At 44.9% G+C, this 26,395-nt stretch overlaps 1 protein-coding gene across 2 annotated transcripts; it reads left to right on the top strand.

Moving 5' to 3' along the window:
• Nucleotides 1-26,353, top strand: L1td1 (LINE1 type transposase domain containing 1). Of its 2 annotated transcripts, XM_052718210.1 has the most exons (3): nt 1-504; nt 15,860-16,859; nt 20,587-26,353. In XM_052718210.1, the coding sequence occupies exons 2-3, from the start codon at nt 15,924-15,926 to the stop codon at nt 22,183-22,185; spliced, it is 2,535 nt and encodes an 844-aa protein (XP_052574170.1). In that variant the 5' UTR covers nt 1-504; nt 15,860-15,923; the 3' UTR covers nt 22,186-26,353. The 2 variants fall into 2 exon arrangements, with proteins under 2 accessions (XP_052574170.1, XP_052574171.1); XM_052718211.1 differs by lacking the exon at nt 1-504 and having other exon boundaries at nt 10,018-16,859.
• Nucleotides 26,354-26,395: the final 42 nt, after the last annotated feature.

The raw sequence follows: 26,395 nt of genomic DNA, 5'->3' as shown, positions 1-26,395 counted from the left end.
CGGCTGCCCCAGGCAGAGCTTTGCAGAGAGCCTGGAGGACCCGGGCTCCCAGGCCCTTCCTAGCCTCCACCTTCCAATGCTTTCCTCGGGGTCTCTGACTGGGAAGGCGTTTTCCATCAGTCTCTTTGCAAAGTTTGCTGGAAAAATGGGCAGAATTCTTTTTTAAGTCATTAAAGGTGTTATGTTAATGTACCCTCGCACACAGGGCACAAGCCACCGTCCTCTGGCCTTCCCTTTGCCACCTTAAATTCGGATCCGGGTGGTTACCTCCTTCTCCCTACCCCCATCCTAGTGTCCCTGTTAATAACTTACGTATACTGCTTACGCAGACGCACATCGAAGAACTTTTAACTATTGACACGTGGGTGGTTTTCTGCATACTAAGCCACAACTTGATTGGGATGCGCTCTTAATTCCAGGTGCTGAGAGACGCGGCTGTGGGTGGACGGCTGGAGCAAGGCCTGTGCTGCGTCCTGAGAGCTGGTTCCTTAAGGAACAGATTGGGTAAGCTGTAGTGTGTGCACGGAGATGGGCCCTTTGGAGTGAGACAGAAGTGTCTTGGATCGAAGTAGGGATGGGGTGTTGCCTGTTTTCTAGGGTGGGGTCCTTAACCTCGTGTCAAGGATTTGTAATAGCATTGAAACTCACTAGAGAGCATCACACTGGGGATCATTTAAGTCCCACAGTTTAAAGCAGAAAAGAAGCCAGGCTTGGTGGTGCACGCCTTTGGTCCCAGCAGAGGCAGGCGGATCTCGGAGTTTGAGAGCAGCCTGGTCTACAGAGTGAGTTCCAGGACAGCCAGAACTAGGTAGAAAGACCCTGTCTCAAATAAACAAATAAATAGCAGAAAACTAATAGGTAGTTCAGACCTGTGGTCCCACCTTCTTCAGGGCCTGAGGCAATAGGGTCCCCTGAAGGCTCACTGGGACAGCTTAGTGAGACCTTGTCTCTACACAAACAAGTGTGTGAGGTCTTTTTCCCATCCAAGAGCCTACGTAGTCCCGAGTTTTACCCCTGAGCTTTCCAGTAGGGTGAAGAACTGAGCGGAGTTGGCGGATTGCAGGGCAAGGCTGGCGGCAGCCGTTAGAGCTGTGAAGTGATGGGAAGCTGGTCCGCCCTGGTTAGTCTCACGTTGTGGTCTGCCCTGTAAAGCTGCGCAATCCCATTCCTTTTGGAGCTGGTGGCACTGTGTCGTTCCAGTTAGACTCCAACTGGCCTCAGCCTCCCAAGCGTGATTTACATTTTAAGTGATTTAGGAGTGCTTCCTTGGCTCTATACTCTAGAAAATCTACCAGTGAAGAAAGGGAAAAGTTTAGCAGATGAGGCCTGAGAGGGGGGACGGGGGGCAGGGGGGAGGGGAGGGCGTGACTTCCTGTCTCTGGCCAAGGGAGGAAAGCCTTGCATTTGCATTTCCTTGGCCTTGGCCTGGTCGCTCCTGCCACCTTCTGTCTTCTTTTCAGATGTTTATTATCTCATTGCATTTTCTAATTAGCGACTTGTTCTTTATTGTGTGGGTCTCCTCCCTCAACTTGCTAGCGGGCAGGATTGTGGATTATCTCCCCCCCCCCCCCCCCCCCCCACTGTAGAGGCTTAGGGTCTGTGTAGCTGGGGGTGGGTGGTTACACTGCTTAGCTTGTGTCCTGGATTCAGCATCCTGTACTGGATTACTTGCATGTGATTTGGTTTGATATGTGCTTTGAGAGAGTCTCACAGAGCCCAAGCTGTCCTCTGAGTCATGGGGCCAAGGATGACACTTCATCTTCTCGGGTCTACCTCCCAAGTGGTGGGATTAAAGGCTTAGGCCACCAAGCCTGGCTTTTTTTGGGGGGCGGGGGAGGTGGGTGCCTTGAACTGCTGATATGAAGCCAAAGATGGTCTTGAATGCCTGGCCCTTCTGCCTCTACCTACCAAGTGCTGAAAGGGCATGCACACCACTGTACCTTTTGGACTGCAGGTTTAGCACCGACCTGTCTGTCTTGGAGACGCAAGATGAAGGGCACAACTGCAAGGCTTTCCACCTTTGGACTTGAGAGGAGTCCGTGCTTTGGACAAAAGCAGCTTCTGAGCTCATGATCTCACCCTCTAGGTAGTGCGGTTTCCTCCTGGCTTTGCCCTTTGTACCTCTTGTTGGGATTTTTATCTTTTCCTCGTGTGGACCTGCAGCTGATGTCCAGGCCCCACTCTGCTGTGTGGGGTTGCGAGATTTCATCTGTTCTGCTTGTCATGTCCAACAATTTGAAGCAGTCTCCAATTTCCTATCTTGGTACATCACTCAAAAAGTCCAATAGTGGACAGTGGGCCTTCTGCCAAGTCAGTCACCCATAAGCGCTAGAGGGCAGATATCTACTCCGGTACTGGTTTTCAATTATTGATCTGGAGTCAAATGGCATGGCTTGTGTTTAATCCCAGCACGTAGGAGGCTGAGGCAGGAGTATTGCTATTAGTTCATGGCCAGCCTGAACTACATAATGAGTTCCAGAAAAGCCTGGGGTGCAGGGTGAGACCCTCAGACACAGTAAAACCAAATCATCAAATCTTGAGATCTGTTATTTGGATCAAACCCAGGGTTTGTTTTAAGACAAGGTCTCGTTCTGTGGCAGAGACGGGCCTTGTACCTATGATCTGGTTCAAAAGATTTCCCTCACGTTTTAACTTTTAATTTTATTTTACTGTTTGGGTGTTTTGCTTGTGCGTGTATCTGTGCGCTGTGTGTATCGTTGCCTGAGGCAGCCAGAGAGGGTATCAGATTCTCTGGAACTAGAGTTACAGATTTGTTAGCCTGCCAGATGGGTGCTGGGAATTGAACCCAGGTCCTCTGGAAGAACAGCCAGTGCTCTTAGCTGCTGAGCCATCTCTCCAGCACCCCCCTTTAGTTAAGGGGGAGGTTGTTTGTTTGTTGAGTTGAGGTCTTAATGTCTTCCAGGCTGGTCTTGAACACCTGATCCTCCCGACTTCACCTTGCAAGTGCTGGGGTTACAGGCAGGTATCAGGCCTGGTTTTCTTCCATGCAAGTGGTTTTCCATGGCAGATAGAGTGGATGTGTATTTGACTTGTTTTGTTTTTGAGATGATCTAACCAAAAAGCCCTGGGTGGCCTGGTACTTGCTGTGTAACCCACTCTGGCCTCAACCCCCACATGCTGGGATCTCATGGTCATGTCACCATTTCTTGCTTTTATTTAATTTTGGTGTCATTGCAAAAGCCACAGCTCCTACCTTAAAGGAAATAAGAGATAGTTTATTGTGGAGCTGTTTTGAGTGACTGTGGCCGGGGAACACAGATTTAGTTTACCACAAATTCCATATTCCAGCATGGAAAACGTTTCATGAAGTTTTATGATTTTACTGAACAAAGAGAGTCATAAGCCAAGGCAAAAAAAAATACATTGGTGGGTCCATCAGGGAGGCAGGTACAGCAAGCTTGGGAAGTCTCTCTCTCTTTCTTTCTTTCTTTTTTTTTTCTTTTTTCTTTTTTAGTTTATGGAGACAGGGTTTCTCTGTATAGCCCTGGCTGTCCTGGAACTCATTCTGTAGACCAGGCTGGCCTTGAACTCACAGAAATCCACCTGCCTCTTCTCCCAATTGCTGGGATTAAAGGTGTGCATCACTGTCAGTCTGGGGAAGGCTTTCTATAGGCCCAAGACACAATCCGATGACATTCGTGGAAACTAGGTCTAGAGGTCTAGATAGATTAATAGATTCTAGAAGGTTCTTTTCTATTGGTCAAGGAATGGTGTTCTGGAAGGCTAGAACTAGCCCCAGATGAGGCCATTAACCTCCAGTTCTGCAGCATTCCAGGCTCCCCAGGACTACAGCTGTAATCCGCCAACCAGCCTCTGCAGACCCGGCTTTTTAGGGGTTCTCATGTGCACCAGGTGCAGAAAAGTGGCCTCGGTTTGTTTCTGTGATCTCTTCGACTATATTGGCATCTTTTCATGCTTAGTAATATTTTGTATTCTACAGAATTTTAACTGTAGCTTCTCAGTAAATATAAACTCTATAGGAGCTGGAAATATACAGTTCCTGTTTGCCATTCAAGGGGGGGCTCATCTACGCTAAACAGGAACTCTAAAAGTTATAGGCTGGTTTTGCTATGCTGGAGATCTGAACCGAGGGCCATGCAGATGCAGGGTAAGTGTTCTGGGCTACAACACCGGGCCCTTTACTTTCTTTTTTTTTTTTCTTGTTCGTGGGGCACAGGGTTCGAGACAGGGTTTTCTCTGTGTAACCCTGGCTGTCCTGGAACTAACTCTATCTCAAATTCAAGATCCTTCTGCCTCAGCCTCTGAATGCTGGGATTATAGGAATGTGCTACTTCTGAGTGTTTAAAGAGCTAATGCTTGCGGGAGGGGGGGGGGGTTGGGGGAGGCATTTCAACTAGCTCTACAGACTAGGATGACCTCAAACTCCAAAGATTCATCTGCCTGCCTCTGCCCCCCCCCCCCCCCCCAGTACTGGGATCAAAGGCATGTGCTGCCACCAACTTTTTTTTTTTTTTCAAGAAAGGGTTTCTCTGGCTGTCCTGGAACTCGATCTGTAGATCAGATCTACACACACACACACACACACACACACACACACACACACACACACACACACACACGTACACAGAGTTACATATAATTAAAATCATAAAAATAAATCTTTAGGAAAAGAACCAAAACAGCCATCATTCAGGGTGGATTCAAGCACTAGTCCGGGCTACGCTGTGAGGTCCTTTTCTTATTTTGTGTGTAAGGGTGTTTGGTCGACATGTATGTCTATGCACCACATTTGTGCCCAATGCCCATGGAAGTCAGAAGAGGGCATCAGCTCCCCTGGAATTGGAGTTACAGGCAGTTGTTGGCCACCACACGGGTGCTTGAAATGGAATCCCAGGTTCCCTCGAAGAGCAGCAAGTACCCTTACCAGCTGAGCACCCCCTCCATCCCTGAGATTGTCTTAAAAATAATAAGCTCACTTTGGTTTGATGGAGCGGAGCTGCCACGTTCTGGAAGCTCACACTAAGGCCAGCACTAAGCCTCACTGTGATTTTTGTCCCTCCACACCACTCTGCAAGCTGCCTGATTCAGATCGATCTCCACCTCTACTTCATGACAAGCTTTTCCTAGGCTGGACCCTGCTGGTGGCAGTCCTGCATCTCAGCTGCTCAAAAGGATGAAGCAGGGGGATCTCAAGTTCGGGCCTGGCTAGGTGACTTGATTGATTGATTTATTGCAGGGCTGCAGTGACACAGCCTCCCCACTCCCAACCGCCCCCCCCCCCCCACCTGCCTCAGATATTGTGAAGCTAAACCCAAACCTAGATTTTCTTCTTCAGGGCCAACGGGGTACTATTTACCACACGTTGTCTTTCATTTATGAATAAGCCCAACATGATCTTGCTGTAAGCTTGCTTGATGCCAGTGGGTTTGATTTGCTAGTATTTGCTTTAAAGTTTTTTGTTGGTTTTTGTGTCAGGCTGGGCCTGTGGCTCAGGAGCAGCCAAGCACCTGCTCAGCATGCACAAGGCCTCATTGCTTCACTCCAGCACCGGACCCTGAGGAACTGCATTTATTTTTTATGAGACGGAAGAAACTCATGTGATTTTCTTTTTGTTGTTGTTGTTCTTTTTGTTGTTTTTTTTAAACCTCATCTTCCTTCATATTATCTAGCTTCTTACAGTTATTGAAATAGTTCCTTTTTGCTCTTCTCCAGAATTCTGGGGGTTTGGATCTAATAAGAGAACTTGCTAAGGTCAGAGTTGATAGCACAGGCCTGTGTTCCCAGCACTCAGGAGGCAGGTGGGAACTGACACAGGTCTGGTTCTAGCAAGTTCTAGACCCACATAAGACAAAGCAGAACAAATTGGCTTCCCATTTCCAGATTAAATATGAAACTTATTCTCTGCTTTGCTATTGTTTGTTTGATTATTGTTTTTCTGAGACAAGGCCTCACTGTGTATCCCTGGCTGGCCTGTGATTCTCAGTGTAGCCCAGGCTAGCCTCAGCTAACAGACACCCCCCACACACTCACTTTACACGTGCTACATTTTAAATTTTTAAATTACATTTTATTTATTTGTGTCTCCGTGTGTACGCATGTGTCAGGGCACTCATGTGGAAGTCAGGGTGACTTGAAGGAGTCAGTTCTGTCCCACCTTATGGATCCTGGGTGAATTTAGGTCGAATCTTCTGTATTTTCCTTGTGTATATGTATTGGTTTGGTTTAGTTTTTGAGATAGTCCCTCTGTAACCCAGGCTGGTCTATTTGGAGCAGTCCTACTGCTGAGATTAGTGTCGTGAGCCTCCATGCCTGATCTAAAGGGAAATGGGGGTTCGGGCGTGGACAGCAGTGCGTACATAGAGCCCAGGGCCTTTGTGAGGTGGGCAAGCCCTCTTGACTAAAACCCCATCTGCCTTTGTTCCTTTATATACAGCATAGAGAGTGACTGGGTCATAGACTCATTTGGTTTGCTCTTCTTGGATTGTGTTAACACAGAAGTATGGCTAACGGCAAAGAATCTTAATGCTTTAAAACTTTTTCTCAAGGACTAGGGATCCAGCTCAGAAGTAGACTCCTCACCTACCATGCAAAAGGCCCTAGGTTTAGGCAAAAATAAAAATCTAAACATTGAGCCAGGTGGTGGGGGCGCATGCCTTTAATCCCAGCACTTGGGAGGCAGAGGCAGGAGGATCTCTGAGTTTGAGGCCAGCCCAGTCTACAGAGCGAGATCCAGGACAGCCAGGGCTACACAGAGAAACCCTGTTTCAAAAAACAAAAAAGCCAGGCTCAATTATATAGCAAGTTTCAGGCCAGCTACAAAAATGTTGTTGCTGCTGCTGCTCTCGCAAAGGAAGTTCAAACACAGCCGTGGTCCCAGCATACTCAAGGAGACCCGAACCCACCCCAACACACGTTCTCATCGCTCATGCTTGGTTTCATGGTAGGCATCATCTTTAGGTAAGGAAGAACTCATTCCATCTGGCCCTGTATGTTTCCCACAAGCCTATGCTGCCAGCTTCAGCCCTGTGCTGGTAGTGGAGCCTTTAGGAGGCAAGGGTTACTTGAGGTAAAACAAGAGAGCTGTTGAGAGGCCAGTGTCTTTGCCATGACCGTGTGATGAGCAGACAGAGTCTCCATGGGCTTCTACTATGAGATGGGCTGCTCCCAAAGGCCAGGGTGGTCAAGTGGTCACGGACTAAGACACGGAACCAAAAGAAACCTTTTTTTTTTCTTTGAGATGTTTGTCTTAGGCATTTTGTGACAGTAATGGAAACTTAGGAAACCAAGTCAAAAGACCTGCTCCCTCCTCTCCTTCCCATTCTGATATATCTACACAAAGCTGCAGCCTTACCGCTCAAGATGTTTGGTTTCCATGGAATTGGTTGTGAGTCCTCCTGGTATTTGTGATCCATTGTCTGTTTTCTGGTTCTGCCTCTTGAGCCGTTAGTCCTTAGAAATTCCGTGGCTCTTCAGGCGGGTGTGAGTGTGATTTGCTGTGGTTTAGACAAGACTGGCCTTGAACTCACAGAGATCGCCTGCCTCTGCCTCCCATGTGCTGGGATTAAAGGTGTGTGCCACCATGCCTGGCCAGGGTCAGGGTCCTGGGGGAGATTCTCCAGATGTGCAGGGCAGAGCTTTGCTCTTGGTGTCCTCTGCTTATATACCTTCCAGTGAGCTTCATTGGGTTCTAGGCCTGTGTCTGGTTATTTTCTTGGGTGAGTGATGTTACTGGGTCCTGGTTATCAGGTGCAGACTTGGGTGTAAGTGGGGTTCCCAACTAAGCTATAAAGGGTATTTTTTTTTTTAACTATGCTCAGTACTGTGGGAGTAGTACACTCTCCCACTTCCTGTCCTTATTAAATGCTGTTGCTGGAATGGATTGCCTCTCCCCACCCTGCCTGGTCAAGGAGCCACACAGTCTGAGGGTCCTTAACATAGATTGGGCCTGTGGGAGAAGGGAAGAGAACTGGAATTTACTTTGGCTCTTTTAGGGAGTATCTAACATTTTGCACTCTGCAAAAATAATGCTCTTAGGTTGACCTCAAAACTGTTTTTGTTTTGTTTGTGGTATGTAATACCTTTTTATTTTTCAATTTAATTCTTGTTATATTATTTATTGTGTGCGTGGTTGTGCGTGTAAGGTCAAAATTCACTATGTAGACCAGGCTGGCTTTGAACTCAGATTCACCAACCTCTCTTCCCAGGTGCTGGGATTAAATTCATGCACCACTATGCCCATCTTGCCAATTCTTTTTTTTGTTTGTTTGTTTTGTTTTGTTTTGTTTTTGGAGACAGGGTTTCTGTGTGTAGCTTTGTGCCTTTCCTGGAACTCACTTTGTAGACCAGGCTGTCCTCAAACTCACAGAGATCCGCCTGCCTCTGCCTCCCGAGTGCTGGGATCAAAGGAGTGCACCACCACCACCAATTCTTTTTTTTTTAAACCTCTTTTTTAGACCTATTTTGTGTGTGCTCTATTACCAAGTTACTACCCCAGCCCTTGTCTGCTTTTTGAGATGGGGGTCTCACTATGCTGCCTACACTCACCACCAACTCCTGAGGCTCCTACCTTGGTCTCCTAATTAGATGGGACTCCAGGCATGCAGCCTCATGTCAGCTTCTAAATGGATTTTAGTCATTGTGCATAAATTGTGAGTTCTGACCTTTTTCCACCCCTTGTGATCATATCCACGTGTACTTTCCACTAGAAACCCTTTGTTATTCTGAAGTACACTGAGGGGCGTTTACCCACCAACCCCACAGCTCCCCGAGTTTTCTTGAGTGTGAGCAGCAGGAAATATTAGATAGAAGGATTTATTACAGAGAATATCTCGGAGATAAACAGATAGAAAATAAAGGATAGCCTCGAGAGGGCCTGGAACCTTTTCCAACAGCCCGACTGTCTCTGCCCCAGGGTTTTTATAGAGACGCCAAGGGGTGGAGCAAAAGACCTCCTCCCCTCCCCCCAGCACAGCCAAGTGCAGACCATCCCAGACACCTGCACTCAGGCCCGTGGTCCTAATCATCCTCTATGGGGACCTGCTGGGTAAAGCTCCCACAGGTCCCCCTTTCTTAACATATAAAAAATAATTACTAATGGCTCACAGCAATCTCCATAGCTGTTACACCTCCCAGTATGGGAGTAGAGGATGATAAAGATGGCATTTCTCTTTTGAATTAGGTCCAAGGTGACTACAGCAGTCTTTAGCTGCATCAAGCCCTTTCTAAACCAAAAACTCTTAAGGCGACTACAAACTTAAAGAATCCCTAAGCTTCATCATTACCATTAACAGGTTAACATAAATATCGCTATACATAGTCACAATTTTCTCAGTCTTACAACTCAAAGCAAACTCTTAACAGAACCATTTGAATTAGCATATATGATGCTATATATAGTTAACAATTTTCTCCATCTTACTACTATAACTTAATCATTTAAATTTTCTTGCTAACAGAACACAGGAAAAACTTCGATGTATTCACATCAAACTTAAATATTTCCTTAACTCCACAAAACCAGGGTGCATTAATATCAACAGGGTGGGCCAGGCGGTGGTGGCGCACGTCTTTAATCCCAGCACTCGGGAGGCAGAGCCAGGAGGATCTCTGTGAGTTCGAGGCCAGCCTGGGCTACCAAGTGAGTTCCAGGACAGACGCAAAGCTACACAGAGAAACCCTGTCTCGAAAAACCAAAAAAAAAAAAAAAAGAATATCAACAGGGTAAACATAATTTTTGCAAACATAACTCCTCCTTTTCTTTATAATTTTTTAAAACAATCTCAAACCTTATTAGAAAAAACCCAAACTTATACAATTCCTACAAACCCATATTGAGAGCAATATTTTCAATCTAACCATTAATACTTTGAAAATTTTTAGCAAAACATCCAAAAGCAGTTTCTTAATAAAACTCTTTACACTCTAAAAGTAGTCTCTTAGTATACTTCATTTGCATTTCTTACTAACAAAACATGACATTAATCCACTCAAACAATTTTTGAAATTAGACTAAGGAATATTAAACTCTCCCTTTTCTTTATATTTTTTTTGTTTGTTTTTTTGTTTTTTGTTTTTTGTTTTTCGAGACAGGGTTTCTCTGTAGCTTTGCGCCTTTCCTGGAACTCGCTTTGGAGACCAGGCTGGCCTCGAACTCACAGAGATCCGCCTGGCTCTGCCTCCCGAGTGCTGGGATTAAAGGCGTGCGCCACCACCGCCCGGCTTCTTTATAATTTTTTAAGCAAAATCTCAAGCCTAGTTAGAAAACCCAAACTTTTCCATTTAAACAGTTCTATTTGTAACACAAAACCAGTTCTGTACGTAATTCCATTTTTACATGAACAGTTCCACAAAACGATTGCATTTTTAACACAGAATACATGAATCACCAGCATATATGCATACACAAAACTGCATCTTGAGTCAAGGTAGAAACAATAAGTTTCTTCATTTAAACAGTTCCATTTTTAACCCAATTCCAGAAAACAGTTCCTAGGTCATTACTATAAGTAAACTCAAAATTGTCCCATTGCAATGAAATCTCTATTGTTCATTTCATTTCTTAAGTCCCAAAATTCAAATGATAAATTCTGGTACTAGACTTCCAAATATGAAGAAATCCATAACCAAAATCTTTTTGTAGTTTTATCTCATTTTAAGTTCAAAAAGTTCAAACAAGAAATAAATTCTGGTATCAGGCTTTCACTTCCAAATATGAAGAGACGTTTTACAACCAAAACTTTTTGCAGTTAACAATTTTAGTTCAAACAAGCATCTCTGCAACTTTTGTTCTCACAGACAGAGACCGTTTTAGGTACAGTAGTATAAACCGTACCGTTTTTGATGTTAGCTCAGGTTTTTCTGTGTTGCGTTGATTTTTCCATGGATCTCAGCTGCAGATGCCTTGTTGTGCTGGTTCTGGCGTCCGCCATTCTTAGCTTCTTCGTGGCTTTTGGAGCTTTTGAAACCATTCAGACTGCCTACTTTGCAGTCTACTGCGACACTAACCTTCTGTGTCTTGGGTTCTTTCACCATATACATTAAGAATAGATCCACATTTAACATTTACACTTTTTTTTTCCAAATTCACATATAACATTAACATCTACTTATTTATACTCTTTAAGGGAACTATAGAACTACTTTAGCAAATATATTTCTTATTGTTTCTTATATACTTATATTCATTCCATCTTATTTCTTATTTAAACTTACATTTACAACTAACATTCTTTACGTCTTACAAGCTTATTACTACATGTCTTAAGACTACATTAGATACTTCTTGCAAGCTTATATTCTTAAAGGAACTCTATAGATCTATTTTTAGCATATATTTAACTTAGCAGACACCTAAAGATTTTTTAACACAGAGATCTAACAAGAGAATTTTTACAAACTCACATATCTTATTTTCATCTTTTTCTATTTCTTACTCTTAATTATTATCACTATCTCTATTAGAAAGATTCTCTTAACTAGACAGGAAGTACGTATATCATTTCTAAAGTTTAGAGTTTATAGTCAGCTTTGCTATACAATACTGGGATTTAGTGAGTGTTGTTGTTGTTATAGAATTGTGATAGTTGTTGCTAGGGGACTGTAACCTTCCCAGGATGATGCCACACTCCAAAGTTGCCGAGTTCTCTCAGCCGTTCTGGACCGGCAGAGATGCACTGTCAGCGGTAGATGGTTTTTAACTAGAGGCTGTTCCTTCACCCAAATTCATAGTAGTTCCCCTAAGTGCTTCAATTCAGACAAATGTTTCTATTACAGCAGTACTTTTGGTTTGTTCTACCGAAAAACTTCACTTCACGCTGAGGGTGAAATTACCATATTTAGCTTCTGTAAAGCTCTTCGCCAAATACTGCACAGCTATTAGGTGATATAAAGTATTTTTCTAAAGGAGCTGGTAAAGCCAAAAGCGGCACAGCTCCGAACTCTATTTCCTCACTGTTTGCGTTAACCAGTGACAAAACCTCAGAAACACAAATCGAGCCACTTTCATTCTGGTTCCTTTATAGGAACCTCATTGGAGCTGACCTTCCTTAGTTCCACGCTCCTTACCAGACGCTCCAGTAATCACCGAGCTTCATTCTCCTCTTGTGAAAAAACACAAACATGTTCTCGACCCCATATTAAGACAGGATCAGGACCCTTCCATAATCCCCCGAGCAGGGATCTTTCCATTTCACTTGAGTTTCAGGATTTAGTATTTTTACTTCATTAGCTTTAACTCCTGATGTTATTAGCAGCTGTAATATTTAGCATTGATTTTTTTATAAGGAACTTTCAGGTGAAGCAACTCTTTTGTAAGACAGCTAGATTTTCTGAAGTTTGTTCCCATCTATAAAGCAGTCATTTCTTTTTGAATGCCTGTTTCCTTGTCTCCTTATTAGATTTGCAAAGGAATTACTCATCGCAGGCAGTTTGTTCAAAAGGCAAAGAACTTTTTTTAATTTCAACATAAGTTTCTTCATATCTAAGACAACGTTCGGTGTATAAAATGCTTTCCCTTGTTTTAAGGATTTTAAAGTGACTTGTTTGCTCTTATAGGTAGCTTTTTGTCATCCAACTACCGTAAAAACTTTGCACAGCTATTAGGGTAAATAAGGCATTTTACCATGGGCGCCCTAAACCTCGAATCCGTATCCTTTCAATTTTTCATTGGAACTGACACTTAAACTCTTAGATGATTTTCCTCCTTAATCTTTTAAAAGCTGTATTTTAAGTTTACCATGAACGTATTATCGAGCTGACAAATTGTCAATCTTTAGCGGAAAAACTACCTTTTCCAGAATGCATCTCCCTTATATCAGTCCATAATAATATCAGTCCCTTATATCAGTCCCTTATATCATTTCCCTTATATCAGTCATTTCCCATAGTTCTTTTTGGGTCTGAGAGTCAACTGGTTCTCTTTTACCAGACTTGCTTACAAATTCTTGCCCGAGATGTTTGAACAAAGTTTTTTTGCTTTTGCAATGGGAGATTTGAACAAGCATTTTACATTTTCAGCTATGGCACATTGGGAGGTTTCTGGTCTCTCCTCAGCTGGCTTTAACAGGTGTCTCTCTTTCATTTGACTCTGGCCTCTGTATCAGATCTGTACCTGCCTCGTTAGCTGGCATTGAGGCTGGCATTTCTGATAGCAACTTTCCTCGGGGCTTGTGTTTGTCTTAGCCAGTCAGTGAAAAACAAGATCATGTACAACAGCTTTTCCATAGCTCTTTCAGAGATTTTCTCCCACTGACTTTATTCTCATTTTGCTTATTCCTTACCCCGCAGATGCAGAGCTTCAGGTATCTGTCTGCAGCTCTGTACCTCTGCTAGCTGCCTTTGGAGGTAGGGGCTTTTTTCTCTCCCCGAATCTGCCTCAAACTCTCAGCAGCTTTTACAGGTCATATTTTTCTGGGGAGGAATCTGTCCCTTCTGTTTCTTCAGAGTCTCTTTCCCAGACAGTTCCCAGTTTGGTCTCAATTTATCTCCTCTACCCCAGAAACAGTTTCCGACACTACAGTGGCGGCTTTCCCTGCTACTGAAGGTAGGGGTTTTTTGTACGTTTCTGTTTTCAGGGTCTGTGTGGTTTGCGTACAGACTGAAAATCTAACAAGGGAGGTTTTTGCCATTTCTAAATTCCCATTAGGACAGGTGTTTTGCCTCATCAGGCCTTCACCTGGCCCAGTCCCCCAGTGGGTTGCATTTGCTTGTCTGGGTGCTCAAGGACAGAGTTTATGCCAGAGGCAATCACCCCTTAGGGCTACACTCCCTCATCTCACCGGGAGTCAGTTGAAACAAAGCTTTTCTCAATGAGGTGCTTTCTGACAGAAAAGAAAGCTTTACTCCTAGATAGTTCTGTTCTGCCCTGGCTGGGCTCTTTCCCCTAGACAGCGTTCTGACTCAGCAGCACAACTGCTTCAGACACAGTTCAGCTTTACTGTTTTCCCAGAAAGGTCCTTACTCTGATAGGAAAGCTTTTCTCAGATTTCTTTTTGCAGCTGTGGACCTATCAACCCGGGACTTGTAGGAAAGTGGACAACTGCGCCGTTCCCACTGGTTTTAGTTTTGGTTGTTCATTAGCCATCTTCCCCTGGGTCCTGCACCTTCCTGCCTCAGCTCTGTGCTCCAGGAAGTTTACAACTGCAGGAACCCTAGTATCCCCGAAATGCACTCCAACTCAGAGAAGCTGGCCAGTGGCTTCTGGGTTTTTGGTCAGAAGTGAGGATACAATGCTAAAGATACAGTTTGCATTGCTTCAGGGGATCTTTGCATTAGGAGAATTAGGAGCACCTTTTCATTCTGAAACGCTCACTCAGAAAAAAAAACCCTTGATGCCTCAGCTGGGCTGTAACTGAAAAGCTTGGCTTTTTTGCTTTTCTCAGATAAAGTTTCCTGCCCTTTTGGGCTCTCTGTAGCTCTTCACCCACTCTCCCAAGTGTTTCCCTCAGGGTACTCTGACCCACTGTCTTTTACTAGCTTGAAGAGACAGAGCTAAAAGAGGTTTTTAGGAACTTGTCCCTGCCTCCTACATTGCAGGGAGAATTTTTAAAGCTTGAAAGAGAACTTGAAGAGGTTTCGCTGTCTTAAGAGGTTTGTTGTTTTCCCTTTGAGCTAATCACAGGTGGTCCCCATACTAATATCTTCAGGTGATTCTAATTTGTCCTTCTGAGAAAGTTAAAGGCTTTAGTTTTTAAGTTTAAGAGAGCTTTTGAGAAAGATTAAGGCTTTTTAGATTTTTTTCCCCAGGAGAAAGAAAGACCAACTTTTCCCAAAACTTCCCAACTTTAAACTTTGACTTCTTACACCCCCATTTTTGCCTAAGGGAGAAAACACTTTCTCCTGCTGCTTAGACTTAGCGTTTCAGCTGTCCCCAGGTCAAAAGCTTCCATAGGAAACTTTTTCTTCCCCATAACCTCAGAAGAGCTTTTTTACTACCCGTAAAGCCCAAAGAAAGATCCCCCCCCAGTTTGCATTCAAAGCCCCAAAGTTAGAAAATTGAAGTTTTTCTGTCTAGTTGTCTTACTTATTTTTTTCTACACGATCTTACACTACTAAGTTTTTCCTACACTATATTACTACCCTATACCTTATACTTATTTTTCACAGATAGAAATTGAGAAAGGGATAGAAGATAGAAAATTTTGACAAGAGAATTGCGCTGCAGCATCGGACATCCTTCCAGTCCGCTTTCCTTTTCTCTCGAGGATAAAACCCCTGCCTCTCAATAATATATATAAAAAAATATGTATTTTCCATAACACCAGCATGCCTTTCCACTGGCAGGGCTGACTCACACTTTTGCCAAAAACTCTAATAAAACTATTATTTTCCTTTATCTTTAGTCCCTATTATTTTGTCTTTAGTCCCTGTTTATGGCGCCCTTTTTTTTCTTTAGTCCCCTTTTTTTTCTTTTTTCTTTAGTCCCTGTTTATGGCGCCATTCTGTGGGGCGTTTACCCACCAACCCCACAGCTCCCCAGAGTTTTCTTGAGTGTGAGAAGCAGGAAATATTAGATAGGATTTATTGCGGAGATAAATAGAAAATAAAGGATAGCCCCGAGAGGGCCTGGAACCTTTTCCAAGGGCCCGACTGTCTCTGCCCCAGGGTTTTTATAGAGACGCCAAGGGGTGGAGCAAAAGACCTCCTCCCCTCCCCCCAGCACAACCAAGTGCAGACCATCCCAGACACCTGCACTCAGGCCCGTGGTCCTAATCATCCTCTATGCGGACCTGCTGGGTAAAGGCACGAGGAACCCGAGAACGGGCTCCCAAAGTACATATAGCATTGTTTTCTTAAGCAGTCTCATTCTTAATAAGTTTCTCTATAAAACTCAGTAAATTTTCATTTGTTTATATTTCAGATGACTTTTTTATTCTTTTAGGAGTTTGAGCTTCTGAAGTCCTCTCTGGAAGAAGAAAGTGCACTCCGGTGTTAGTGCAGCCACGATGTCGGGTGTGCAGTCGAAAGCAGTCACGCTTCCAAAGGAGCCCAAGGAAAAGCCGGTAGCAGACGCGGACAGGGACGTGGACAGGGACGTGGACAGGGACGTGGCCGCATCCGTGGATTTAAAGTACGACGTATCGGCAGCCATGATGAAGAAGTTTAATGCTTTAATGGAAATGCAAGACATGATGTTTGTAGAGATGAGAGAAAGCCTAAAAAATGATCTAAAGGAAATGCTGGTTAAACGTACACCACCTGAGGTGAAGAGTCCGGAGGACCGGGGAGAGCAGCGAGAAGGAAGAGATTCAGCCTCAGAACGGCCAAAGCCAGGAGAGAAAGTGGAGGAGGAAAGTTTTGGAACAGATGAGGACCCTGGAAACCTCACCGTGAAAAGCGAGGAAAAGAGCAAGCTGAGTAGGGAGCAGGACAAAAAGCAGCCCCACAGCATCCCCGCCGTGAAGCCATCACTAGAGAGGATGGGAGAAGCCCTGCATCCTGCAGATGACTGGTGTGGCGAGAGCGGTGGCCATGTAGGCGTTCTAGGCGAGGACTCGAAGAATGGGGAGGACAAGCCAGCCAAAGAAACAAGCTATCATCAGAATAAAGAGAACCCCCTAGATGCCCCCGGAGACGGCAGCGCGCCGGAAGCGGGAGCCACCCTCAGGCTGGCTGCTGACTTCTCAGCAGCCACGCTGGAGATCGGGAAGCGGTGGGGCCGCATCTTCCGCCTTCTGAGGGAGGAGGGGCTGGAGCCTGAGCTGCGGTGCTCCGTTAAGTTAGCGTTTAAATGTGAGGGTGAAGCAAAGACTTTCTCCGACCTTGACAGCCTCCGCCAGTTTACCAGCAGAAAGCCTTTTCTGAAAGAATTACTGAAAGATGTACTCCCGCCAAACGAAGCAAGAAACGGAGGACGCAGAAATGAGCTTCAAGAAAGATGGGTAAGCGTATAAGGATGGAGGGGTCAAGTGTAAGAGTTGGCGTAATTCTTTAAAAAGCATAATGTGAATTTTTTTTAAAACAACTTTATTTTATGTGCATTGGTGTTGGATCCCCTGGAACTGGAGTTACAGTCAGTTATGAGCTGCCCTGTGGGTGCTGGGAATCGAACCCCCCCAGTCCTCGGGATGAGCAGCCAGTGCGCTAAACCGCTGAACCATGTCCCAGCCCCGTGAAATTTTTAATGTTCGCACTTGAAGTTGGAAACAAGAGTACTGTTGCAAGTTTGAGAGATGAGCAGGGAATTAAGGTCTGTTTGATAGGCGTTCTAGAGATTGATAGGAAAACATTTATGTTAAAATTTAAGGTTAAACACTAAGAATATCTTTTAACTCATTAAAAAGTGGGAATAGCAGTGTTAATATCCGGTGTTAACTGGGTTTAATATTCTTTCTAAACAATGTTCTGTGTGTAAGTGTTTTGCCTGCATGCACATCTGTGCATCATCATGTGCCTGGTGCCCTCAGAGGCCAGAAGAAAGCATCAGATCCCCGTGGAGCTACCCGATGTGGGTGTCGGGAACTGAACTTGGGTCCTCTGCAAGAGCTCTTAACCATTCAGCCATCTCTTGAGCCCTTACACTCTCTGCACTCAACATCTCACTTAACCCAAACTTAACCTGGGTGGATTTATATTTATTGACCACTCCGGTTTCCTCCTCTATAAAGTCCTGTTCAAGCCGGGCGGTGGTGGCACTCGCCTTTGATACCAGCACTCGGGAGGCAGAGGCAGGCAGATCTCTGTGTGTTTGAGGCCAGCCTGGTCTACAGAGTGAGATCCAGGACAAGCACCAAAACTACACACAGAAACCCTGTCTCAAAAAACAAAACAAAACAAAAGTCCTATTCAAGTCTTCCAATAACTGTATTTTTAGATTGCTATTTAGAGGTAGTATTAGGCAAATACCATCTTCACAGATTCCTATCAAACAGACCTTCATTCCCTGCTCATCTCTCAAACTTGCAACAGTACTCTTGTTTCCAACTTCAAGTGCTAACATTAAAAATTTCACGGCGGCCGGGCGGTGGTGGCGCACGCCTTTAATCCCAGCACTCGGGAGGCAGAGCCAGGCGGATCTCTGTGAGTTCGAGGCCAGCCTGGGCTACCAAGTGAGTTCCAGGAAAAAGGCGCAAAGCTACACAGAGAAACCCTGTCTCGAAAAACCAAAAAAAAAAAAAAAAATTTCACGGGGCTGGGACATGGTTCAGCGGTTTAGAGCACTGGCTGCTCATCCCGAGGACTGGGGTTCGATTCCCAGATGCAGGGTCTTGCTATGTATCCCAGGCTAGCCTCACACTTTTTCTTACCTCAGCCTCCTTGGTGCTGAAATTATAGGTGTGTACCACACCACATCTGCTCTGGTCTCTCTTGTCTTTTTTCCTGGTACATTTTGATTTATTGTAGAGGGTATCTATCATATGCATGCTGGTGATAGCACTGCATGAACATTCAAGAGATCCCATGGCCAGGTCCCCTTAGCCATAATATTTTCTGGGTAATCTGACTGTTGTGTGCCATAACTCTGTGGTGGTTTGCATCTCCCCTTTAGTAAATCTTCGTTTTAAGGTAGATTTTGTAAACATTAGTTTTTTTTTTTTTAATTGAGGTGGGTTTTTTTTTAATTTTTTAAAAATTTTTATTTTTTATGTGTATGATGTTTTATTTACACATGTGTATGTATGCCATATATGTGCTTGGTGCCTGAGGAAGACAGAAGAGGTGTCAGGTCCCCTGGGACTGAGGTTTTAGATGTTCATGGGCTGCCATGTGGGTGCTGGGAATTGAACCCAAGTCCTGAGCAAGAACAAGTGCTCTTAACCTCGGAGCCATATCTCTAGCCCCTCATACTGAGGTTTTTAACACACCTAGAACTTGTACCACTTTGTGTAAGGTTGGACTCAAACCTCGGTGTCCAGTGTCTTCCTGTTGCTCACTATTCACTATTTTATTTTTATTTGTTGTTTGTTTGGATAAAGGCTCTCATTTAGCCCAGACTCTGCACTGTCCACCCTAGCACCTCCATCTCTGATGGGATTACAGGCACACCACTCTACCCATCTTCTGGTCACTGTGTTAAAATGTAGGGCTGGGATGTAGCTCAGTCGGGAAGGTGCATACATAGCATGCATGCACAAAGGCCTGGGTTCAATCCCCAACACCACACAAATCAGGCATGATTTCCGTGAATGGTGGGAATTGCAGCTGAGGCATGAGGATTGACATGAATTTGAGGCCAGCCTAGACTATTAGCGACCCTATCTCAAAAAACAAACAAAATAATAATAAAATGTAGCATGAATCTTAAAAGTTCTTATTAAAGCCGGGCGGTGGTGGCGCACGCCTTTAATCCCAGCACTCGGGAGGCAGAGCCAGGCGGATCTCTGTGAGTTCGAGGCCAGCCTGGTCTACCAAGTGAGTTCCAGGAGAGGCGCAAAGCTACACAGAGAAACCCTGTCTCGAAAAACCAAAAAAAAAAAAAAAAAGTTCTTATTAATAAAATCAAACCTGAGGCCAGTTATTGGGGTCAATGCTGGTAGATCAGAGACAGAACAAGCCACAGCTATCTCACCTTGCCAATTCCTCAGCTGGTTCTGTTTCCTCAGACTGGAAGCCTCTGAGTCCTCATCCAGAATGAATCTCAGCTGAACTGTGTTGCTCCAAAGCCTGAAAGCTTAACCAGCCAAATGCTTAACCAGCCTAATGCTCCTAGTTTCTGGTCCTCACGCCTTAGAAACCTTTCTGCTTTCTACCACCACTCCCTGGGATTAAAGGTTTGCTTTCTGGGATTAAAGGCGTGATGAGTCACCATACCTGTCTATATCCTTGAACTCATGGATTTCTGCCTCTGGAATCCTAGGATTAAAGACGTGTGCTATCACTGCCTAACTAGTGGCTTTTCTGTTCTCTGACCCCAGATAAGTTTATTAAGGTACACAATATTTTGGGAAACACAATACCACAATAAAATAAAATTAAAAAATTAAAATTATGGGCTGACAAGATGGCTCAGTGGGTATTGGCGCTTGCCATATAAGCTTGATGGCATGAGTTGATACCTGGGACCCACGTGGTAGAACAGAGAACTAACTCCTTCCTGCAAGCTGTCCTCTGACCTCCATATGAACACTGTGGTACCACCACCACCCTACCACCCTCACAATTTAAGAAAAAAAAAAAAGAGTTAAATTGCTTTTGTGTCAGGGAAAGGTAAATGACCATTCAGGTGAATCTGGGTTACCAGGTCTTCGTTCTATAGGGTTGTGCTAAACGTGAAGAGAGATCATTATATGTGCTTACTCAGTCAGTCACATGCAACATATTACATACTGGGGATTCAGAAGGTCAGAGCAGGCATGATCTTGTGGAAATTTGTTCTGAATACTGCAGAAGAAGCAATTTGTTAAGATCATTCTAGGAAACTGAATCTCTGTGGGGACCCATGTCTTTGAGAATAGATGACTGGATGCAGGCGTCTACCACTATCTGTGGGAAATCACCATGGACAAGGCCCAGAGTTTCAGCTTCACCACAGGGAAGAAAATAATACTTAAGCAATTTTACAGATACTTGTTCGTTGTCATGGCAAGTATATTAAATTTAGAGGGTGAAATAGGTAGGGATTTTAATTCATTGAAAAACATGACTTAAATAACTTTTTTAAACTTCTAGGGTAAAACTCTAGGAGACACAAAGCACGAAGCTGGAAGAATAGCAAGTGATAGCTTGAGCTTCCTGTTCATCAACGAGGTAGAGGTTGCTAGTCCAAGCATGAAGACTGATGAAGAAGAAACATTGGAAGCGAAGAATAAAGAAACTCTCAAGTTGGAGAGGCAGGAGGCCTCAAGGCTAAAGGAGGAGGAAGAAATCATGGACGTGGAAAAAATTGCTGAGGGAGAAGCCTCTGAGATGGGGGAGGAAGAGGGCTCAGAGTTGGAGGAAGAAGAGGACTCAGAGTTGGAGGAACAGACCTCGGGGGAGGAGGAAGAGGGAGAGGAGCACTCAGATCTATCGAAGGAGGAAGAGGCCTCTGTCCTTCATGAAACAGGAGGCTCAACCTTCGAAGGCCTTACTGTGGTCGGAGAGCATGGAGTTGAGAAAATCACCAGGATGGGTGAGGAGATTGGTTTAATTAGTTTGATAGCAGATTCTGAATCAGAAGAAGGAGGAAATGTAAAGACGACTAAGAAAAAGGAGACCTTCCATGGACTTAGAGAACTTGCCTTTAGCTACTTGGTTTGGGACTCTAAAGAAAATAAACTGGTCAAGTGCCAGCAGGGAGGAGCCGCCGCCATGACCAGTCAGGGGATCAGGATGCCCTGCCTAACCTTGTACTTGGCTTCTCCATCAGAATCCCTAGAGGCAGGCAGTGATGGTCCTAAAAGCCATTCACGTACAAACCTGAGTGTCCCGTCACAAGTCACTCCACTTTTAATGAACAGGGAGAAAGGGAGATACAAGACCCCGCAAAGAAAAGAGCTCACAGCCAAGGAAGCGGGCTTGATTCGTGAAACCGAGGAGAACTTCAGAAGAAGCGTGATCAGTATTATCAGGCAGATGCAAAGGGAGGTGGAAAACATCAAGAAACTTTACTTTTTCGATGTCTTAAATATGAAGAGCTCCATGGATGATCTGAATTCCTTAGCGTGCATGATTGAAGCAAGAGTGAATGATCAGGAAGATGCAGTGGAGGGGCTGACTAAGGAGACAATGGAGTTGGCCAAGGAGATCGTGGATAAAGAAAGGCTGAGAGAGAGAGAGGATAGGCTGCGGAGCTCCAACATCCGAGTGATAGGAATCCCAGAGAAAGAAAACCGCGAGAATGGCGCAGAGGACATAATTAAGGAAATAATAGAAGAAAACTTTGCCGAGCTAGAAGACCAGGGTCTCGAGATTGTCTGCGCTCATCGAATCCCTAGTGCGGTGGATGAGCACAGACTCACACCTAGACACATCTTGGTGAAGTTTTGGAGTTCTGGTGATAAACAGAAAATCCTAAAAGCTTCTAAAGCAAAAAAAGAAATAACCTACAGAGGGTCAAAAATCAGACTGACAGCCGACTTATCACCCGGCACGATAGATGCGAGAAGTCAGTGGTCCGGGATCGTTAAAATCCTGCAAGAAGGCGGCTTTCAACCGAGAATCCTTTATCCTGCCAAGCTGGCATTTGATTTTAAGGGTAAAACCAAGGTATTTTTTGATATTGAAGAATTTAAGAAGTTTATTTCTGATATCCCCTTTCTGAAAGAGCTGTTGAACAATATAGTTTAGCAATCTGGAGTACTTTCTGTCCACCAGAATACATCCAAAAACCAAGTAAAGTTGGGCACTGGACCATCACATCTCTTCCAGAAGGACAGACAGCCGGCTTTTTTTTTTTTCTTTCAGGGACAGGAGAAAGCAATTCACTATCTGAATGTTAGTTGAGTTAACGTATGTAGCATTTTAAAATGGCTATCTACCCTGGGGAGGAGGCATCTTCTGAGTGTAAGCACACATGGGGAAAAGTACTGGGGGGGCCACGGTGGGATGGGAAATGACAGATAAATTAGACTAGAGTAGCTCTGCAGGCTGACTGAGTCAACACATTACATTACTTTACCATTTGCCATGATGTGGACTTTCATATTAAAATTTGAAGTTTGACTGTGTCGTTTGCTTATGTGATATTCCTACTCACATTTTCAAAAGTACCTTGCCATTACTGTATATTGTTTAAGAATTTCTACACTTCATTGCTTCAACCCATCCATTGGTAGAGTCTTTCCCTTAATGTGTGACAGTGTGTGTGTAGATATAGTCCTTCATTTGAAATTAATCCAAAGTCTTCAGTGGGGAGGCACTAAAATCAGGGAGAGTGAAACAGAAGGCTTTGTTTTGTTTTACAATGAGCTCCAGTGGTCCCAGTTGCCTTCGAATCCTGTGTAGCTAGGACTACCCTGCTTCAGCCTGCCGAATGTTAGAATTACAGACTTTTTTTTTTTTTTGGTGGGGTGTCATGGGCTGGATTTCTATGCAGTAAAAACTGTGTCTAATCCTGGGCCAAGTTAAGACAACTGATCGCGTCCTACCACATCTGTGAGGTTGGGAAGTCAATGGTGCCGTTATTGTCACTCGGGGGATGGGACCAAGGGCCACCAGCTCTCTTACTTTGCCTCCGCTCAGACCTGATGTAAATGTCAGGTGTAAGATGGACACAACCATCCTTGCTGCTGTGTCGTCTCGTCTCTCTCTTTAAAATGTCTTTTGTTTTACATGTGTGGATGTTTAGTCTGCATGTGTGTTTGGGCACCATGTGCATGCCTGGTGCCCTTGGATGCCCTGGGATTGGGGTTACAAAAGATTGCAAGCCACTGGTTAGGTGCCGGGACTTGAACCTAGGTCCTCTGGAAGAGCAGGCAGTACTTGTAACCACTGAGCCGTCTCTCCAGGCCTGTGTTGTCTCTTTTGCCAGGAAATTATACATAACAAATTACCTCAAACTTGATAAGTAACAGATTTAGGGACTGGAGAGGATGGCCTAGTGGTTAAGAGCACTGGATGCTCTTCCAGAGGACCACTTACATGGCTGTTCACAACCATCTGTTAACTCCAGTTCCAGGAGATCCAGTGCTCTTCCAGGGGTACCGGGCACAAGTATGGTGCATAGATGATAAATGCAGGCAAAGCACCCATACATGTAATAATCTTAAAAACAAGCTTGAGCCCAGGGATCAGAAACCAGCCTGGGTGCCACAGGGAGACTGTCTTACACATTAACAGTAGCAGGGCCTTCCAGCTATAAAACTGGGCTAAGTGCATAGGCCTGTGGTCCCCAACCTTATGTCCAAAGCCAGTCTGGGCTACAGGTGACACCCCATCTCCCACAACAGTGAAAAGAAACAAGACGTGCTCCAATGTGAGTCTTTGTTTTGTCCATGAATTGAAAAGCAATTTTATGCTGGGTTTAAAAGGTATTTAGTTGTATCATCTTGGTGAGAGTTCTACCAGTGTTGGTTCCACCCTGGGCTCCAGGTTTAGAATTGGTGGTAGAGCACCTACTTATATAATGGATACCTGGGGACAATCCCAGCACCAGGAAAATAGGTGCTCACGAGGAGTTCATTCTTGAACCGTCAATATGATCTGAACGTGAAAACAGGGGAAACGCCTTGATCTCCACAGCCTACCGCAATGTCATCCCTGGCGAGTTCGGAGTTGCTTCTGGCCACCTTGGGTTTGCCAGCCACCCTTCCCGTCCTTAGGGCCTTAGTTGTCCACAGAAGCCTATGCAGTGGAATCGAAGTTACTTGGCTGTTCTCCCCTCCCCTGAAATCTTGCTGTTTCAGTGAAACTGTAGTCTTTAAAAGCTCTTGCCTCTGTAGATGAAGAAAGGACTTTCCTAAACCAAATCCTAGAAGAGTGGACTCGTTATCTGGTTGCCTTGCTGGCCCAGGATAGGCTATTTGGAACTGGCAGTCACAAAAGTGTGGGCAATATTCTGAGCTTAGTTTCTGGTTGAAATTCACTGACTCCAGGAAACCCTCTCTGGGGACCAGTCACATGTGCATTTGAGCCTCCAGAGAGAGACACCTTTCACCCTTGGGGTTTGGAAAATGTGGTCTTCCAGACCAGAGCTAATGCAAAGCCAAAGTCAGAGACTAAAGACCTGCAGACTCCAGTGTAGGAAGTAAGGTTGAGCAGACATGGTCCCCAGGTCCTTGGCGATGACCACATGAGTCTCACCATGGAGATGTGCTGGGGGCCACAGGAGTGGTATTGGGGACTCCTGTTAGTTTGACCATTTGAGATACTCAGCAAACAACCTTCAGGGTCTTACATGGATAGATAGAAACATTTCACTCTGAATTCTTAATGGGGTGCTTTCTTTTAAAGGCCATTAGTTGGAAGACAAGGCCATATTTTTTTTCTTTTGGTCTTTTTTGTTTTTAAATCTGCAGTGATCCTCGTCAAACCAGCTTTACCAGTGAGATGCATCTCTAGTCCCAAAGGCCAAATGTTTAGCTCAAAAGGAAGGCGGAATTCCAGATACGAGAAAGATTTTTAAATTTTCAGTTTTTAGGGTTTTGTTTGTATGAATACTTTTATTATCAACTTGCCACTGATAGAAGTGAAAACCCAACAGGTCCCTTACAAGCAAGTTGAAAAGCATTAACAAAACAGCTAACTAGGGCAAAGCAGTACCTGACACTGCCTCAGAGGTGGGGGTAGGGCACGCCCCCACCCACCCCCACCTCTGCAAAAAAAAAAAAAACTCCACACGGGTTGGGAAGAAAAGACTCCAAATCCCAGGCCAGAAACAAAACGACAAAACAAAAACCCAAAATGGATGTGGAGGCAGAGGGATTAGGTCTTCCCTCTCAAGTGCTATGAGTTGAAGGCAGCCTGGGGCACGTGAGCCCCCGCAGGAAAGAAAACAAAGCTGCAACCAAGCACTTGCGGATGTCGCCCTTTGGGGTCTCCAGGAACCTCCCTATAGTTAGGAACCCTGTGACATGCCATCTCTGCTTTGGTACCCATTTGTGGAGGTACGTAGTGTGAGCCTCCTCAAGGCTTTCAGAGCTTCAGGGAGTGGGGGCGGCGGTGGGGAATTCCTTCGGCGGTGCCAGGTTCTCCAACCTTTCCAACCTTGCAGTGACGGTAAGCACCATGCATTGGTAGCACCGGAGGCTGGCAGGCCGAGAAAGGGGCTTTGCGGGCGAAGTTGGATGTGCGCTGGCCGGTTCGCTGCTGCGTTTGCTTCTGCTTGTCCCTGCACCCGAGGAACCAAGTCTCAACTTCCTCTTTTCTTGTGGAGTCTGGCAGCCAGGACCTTGCATGCCTCCTGGTTAGGATTGGGGTACATTGTAAGTGTTTCTGCAGAGCCTAGTGCCCCTAGGTGTGCAGGTGGAGGAGTCGCTCCCATCCTGACTGCAGCTCGGTTCACGTGTTTTTGAGGCTGGCCTGGAACTCAATGAAATCTGCCTGGCTGTCTCTTGAGTACTGGGATCAAAGGTGTGCACTACTGTGCTGGGCCTAATATGTTCAATTAAAAGATGGTTTTTCTGTGGTGATATATTGTGTACCCTAATAAACTTATCTGGGGATCAGAGGACAGAGCCAGCCACCAAATTAGACATAGAGGTCAGGCAGTGGTGGCACACACCTTTAATCCCAACACTTGAGATCTCATGTCTTTGCTTGGGAAGGACACACGCCTTTAATCCCAGGAAGTAATATGGCAGGACACAGAAAGGTATATAAGGCGCGAGGAAACAGGAACTTCAGGTCTTTTTAGACTGAGGATTTAGTAGAGGTAAGCTACTGGCTAAAGCTGTTCAACTGAGACCCTCAGGGGTGAGAACTCAGAGGCTTTCAGTCAGAGGATTTGTGGGGTTGGCGAGGTGAAGTTGGCTGAGGCTTGCTCAGCTTCTCTGATCTTTCAGCCTTCACCCCAGTATCTGGCTCCGGGTTTTCTATTAATAAGACCGTAAAAAAAAAA

Source organism: Peromyscus californicus, unplaced genomic scaffold (assembly GCF_007827085.1).
Source record: "Peromyscus californicus insignis strain IS unplaced genomic scaffold, ASM782708v3 Scaffold_5__1_contigs__length_169319896, whole genome shotgun sequence".
Classification (NCBI taxonomy): Eukaryota; Metazoa; Chordata; class Mammalia; order Rodentia; family Cricetidae; genus Peromyscus; species Peromyscus californicus.
This window is presented reverse-complemented; position numbering and strand designations above follow the sequence as displayed.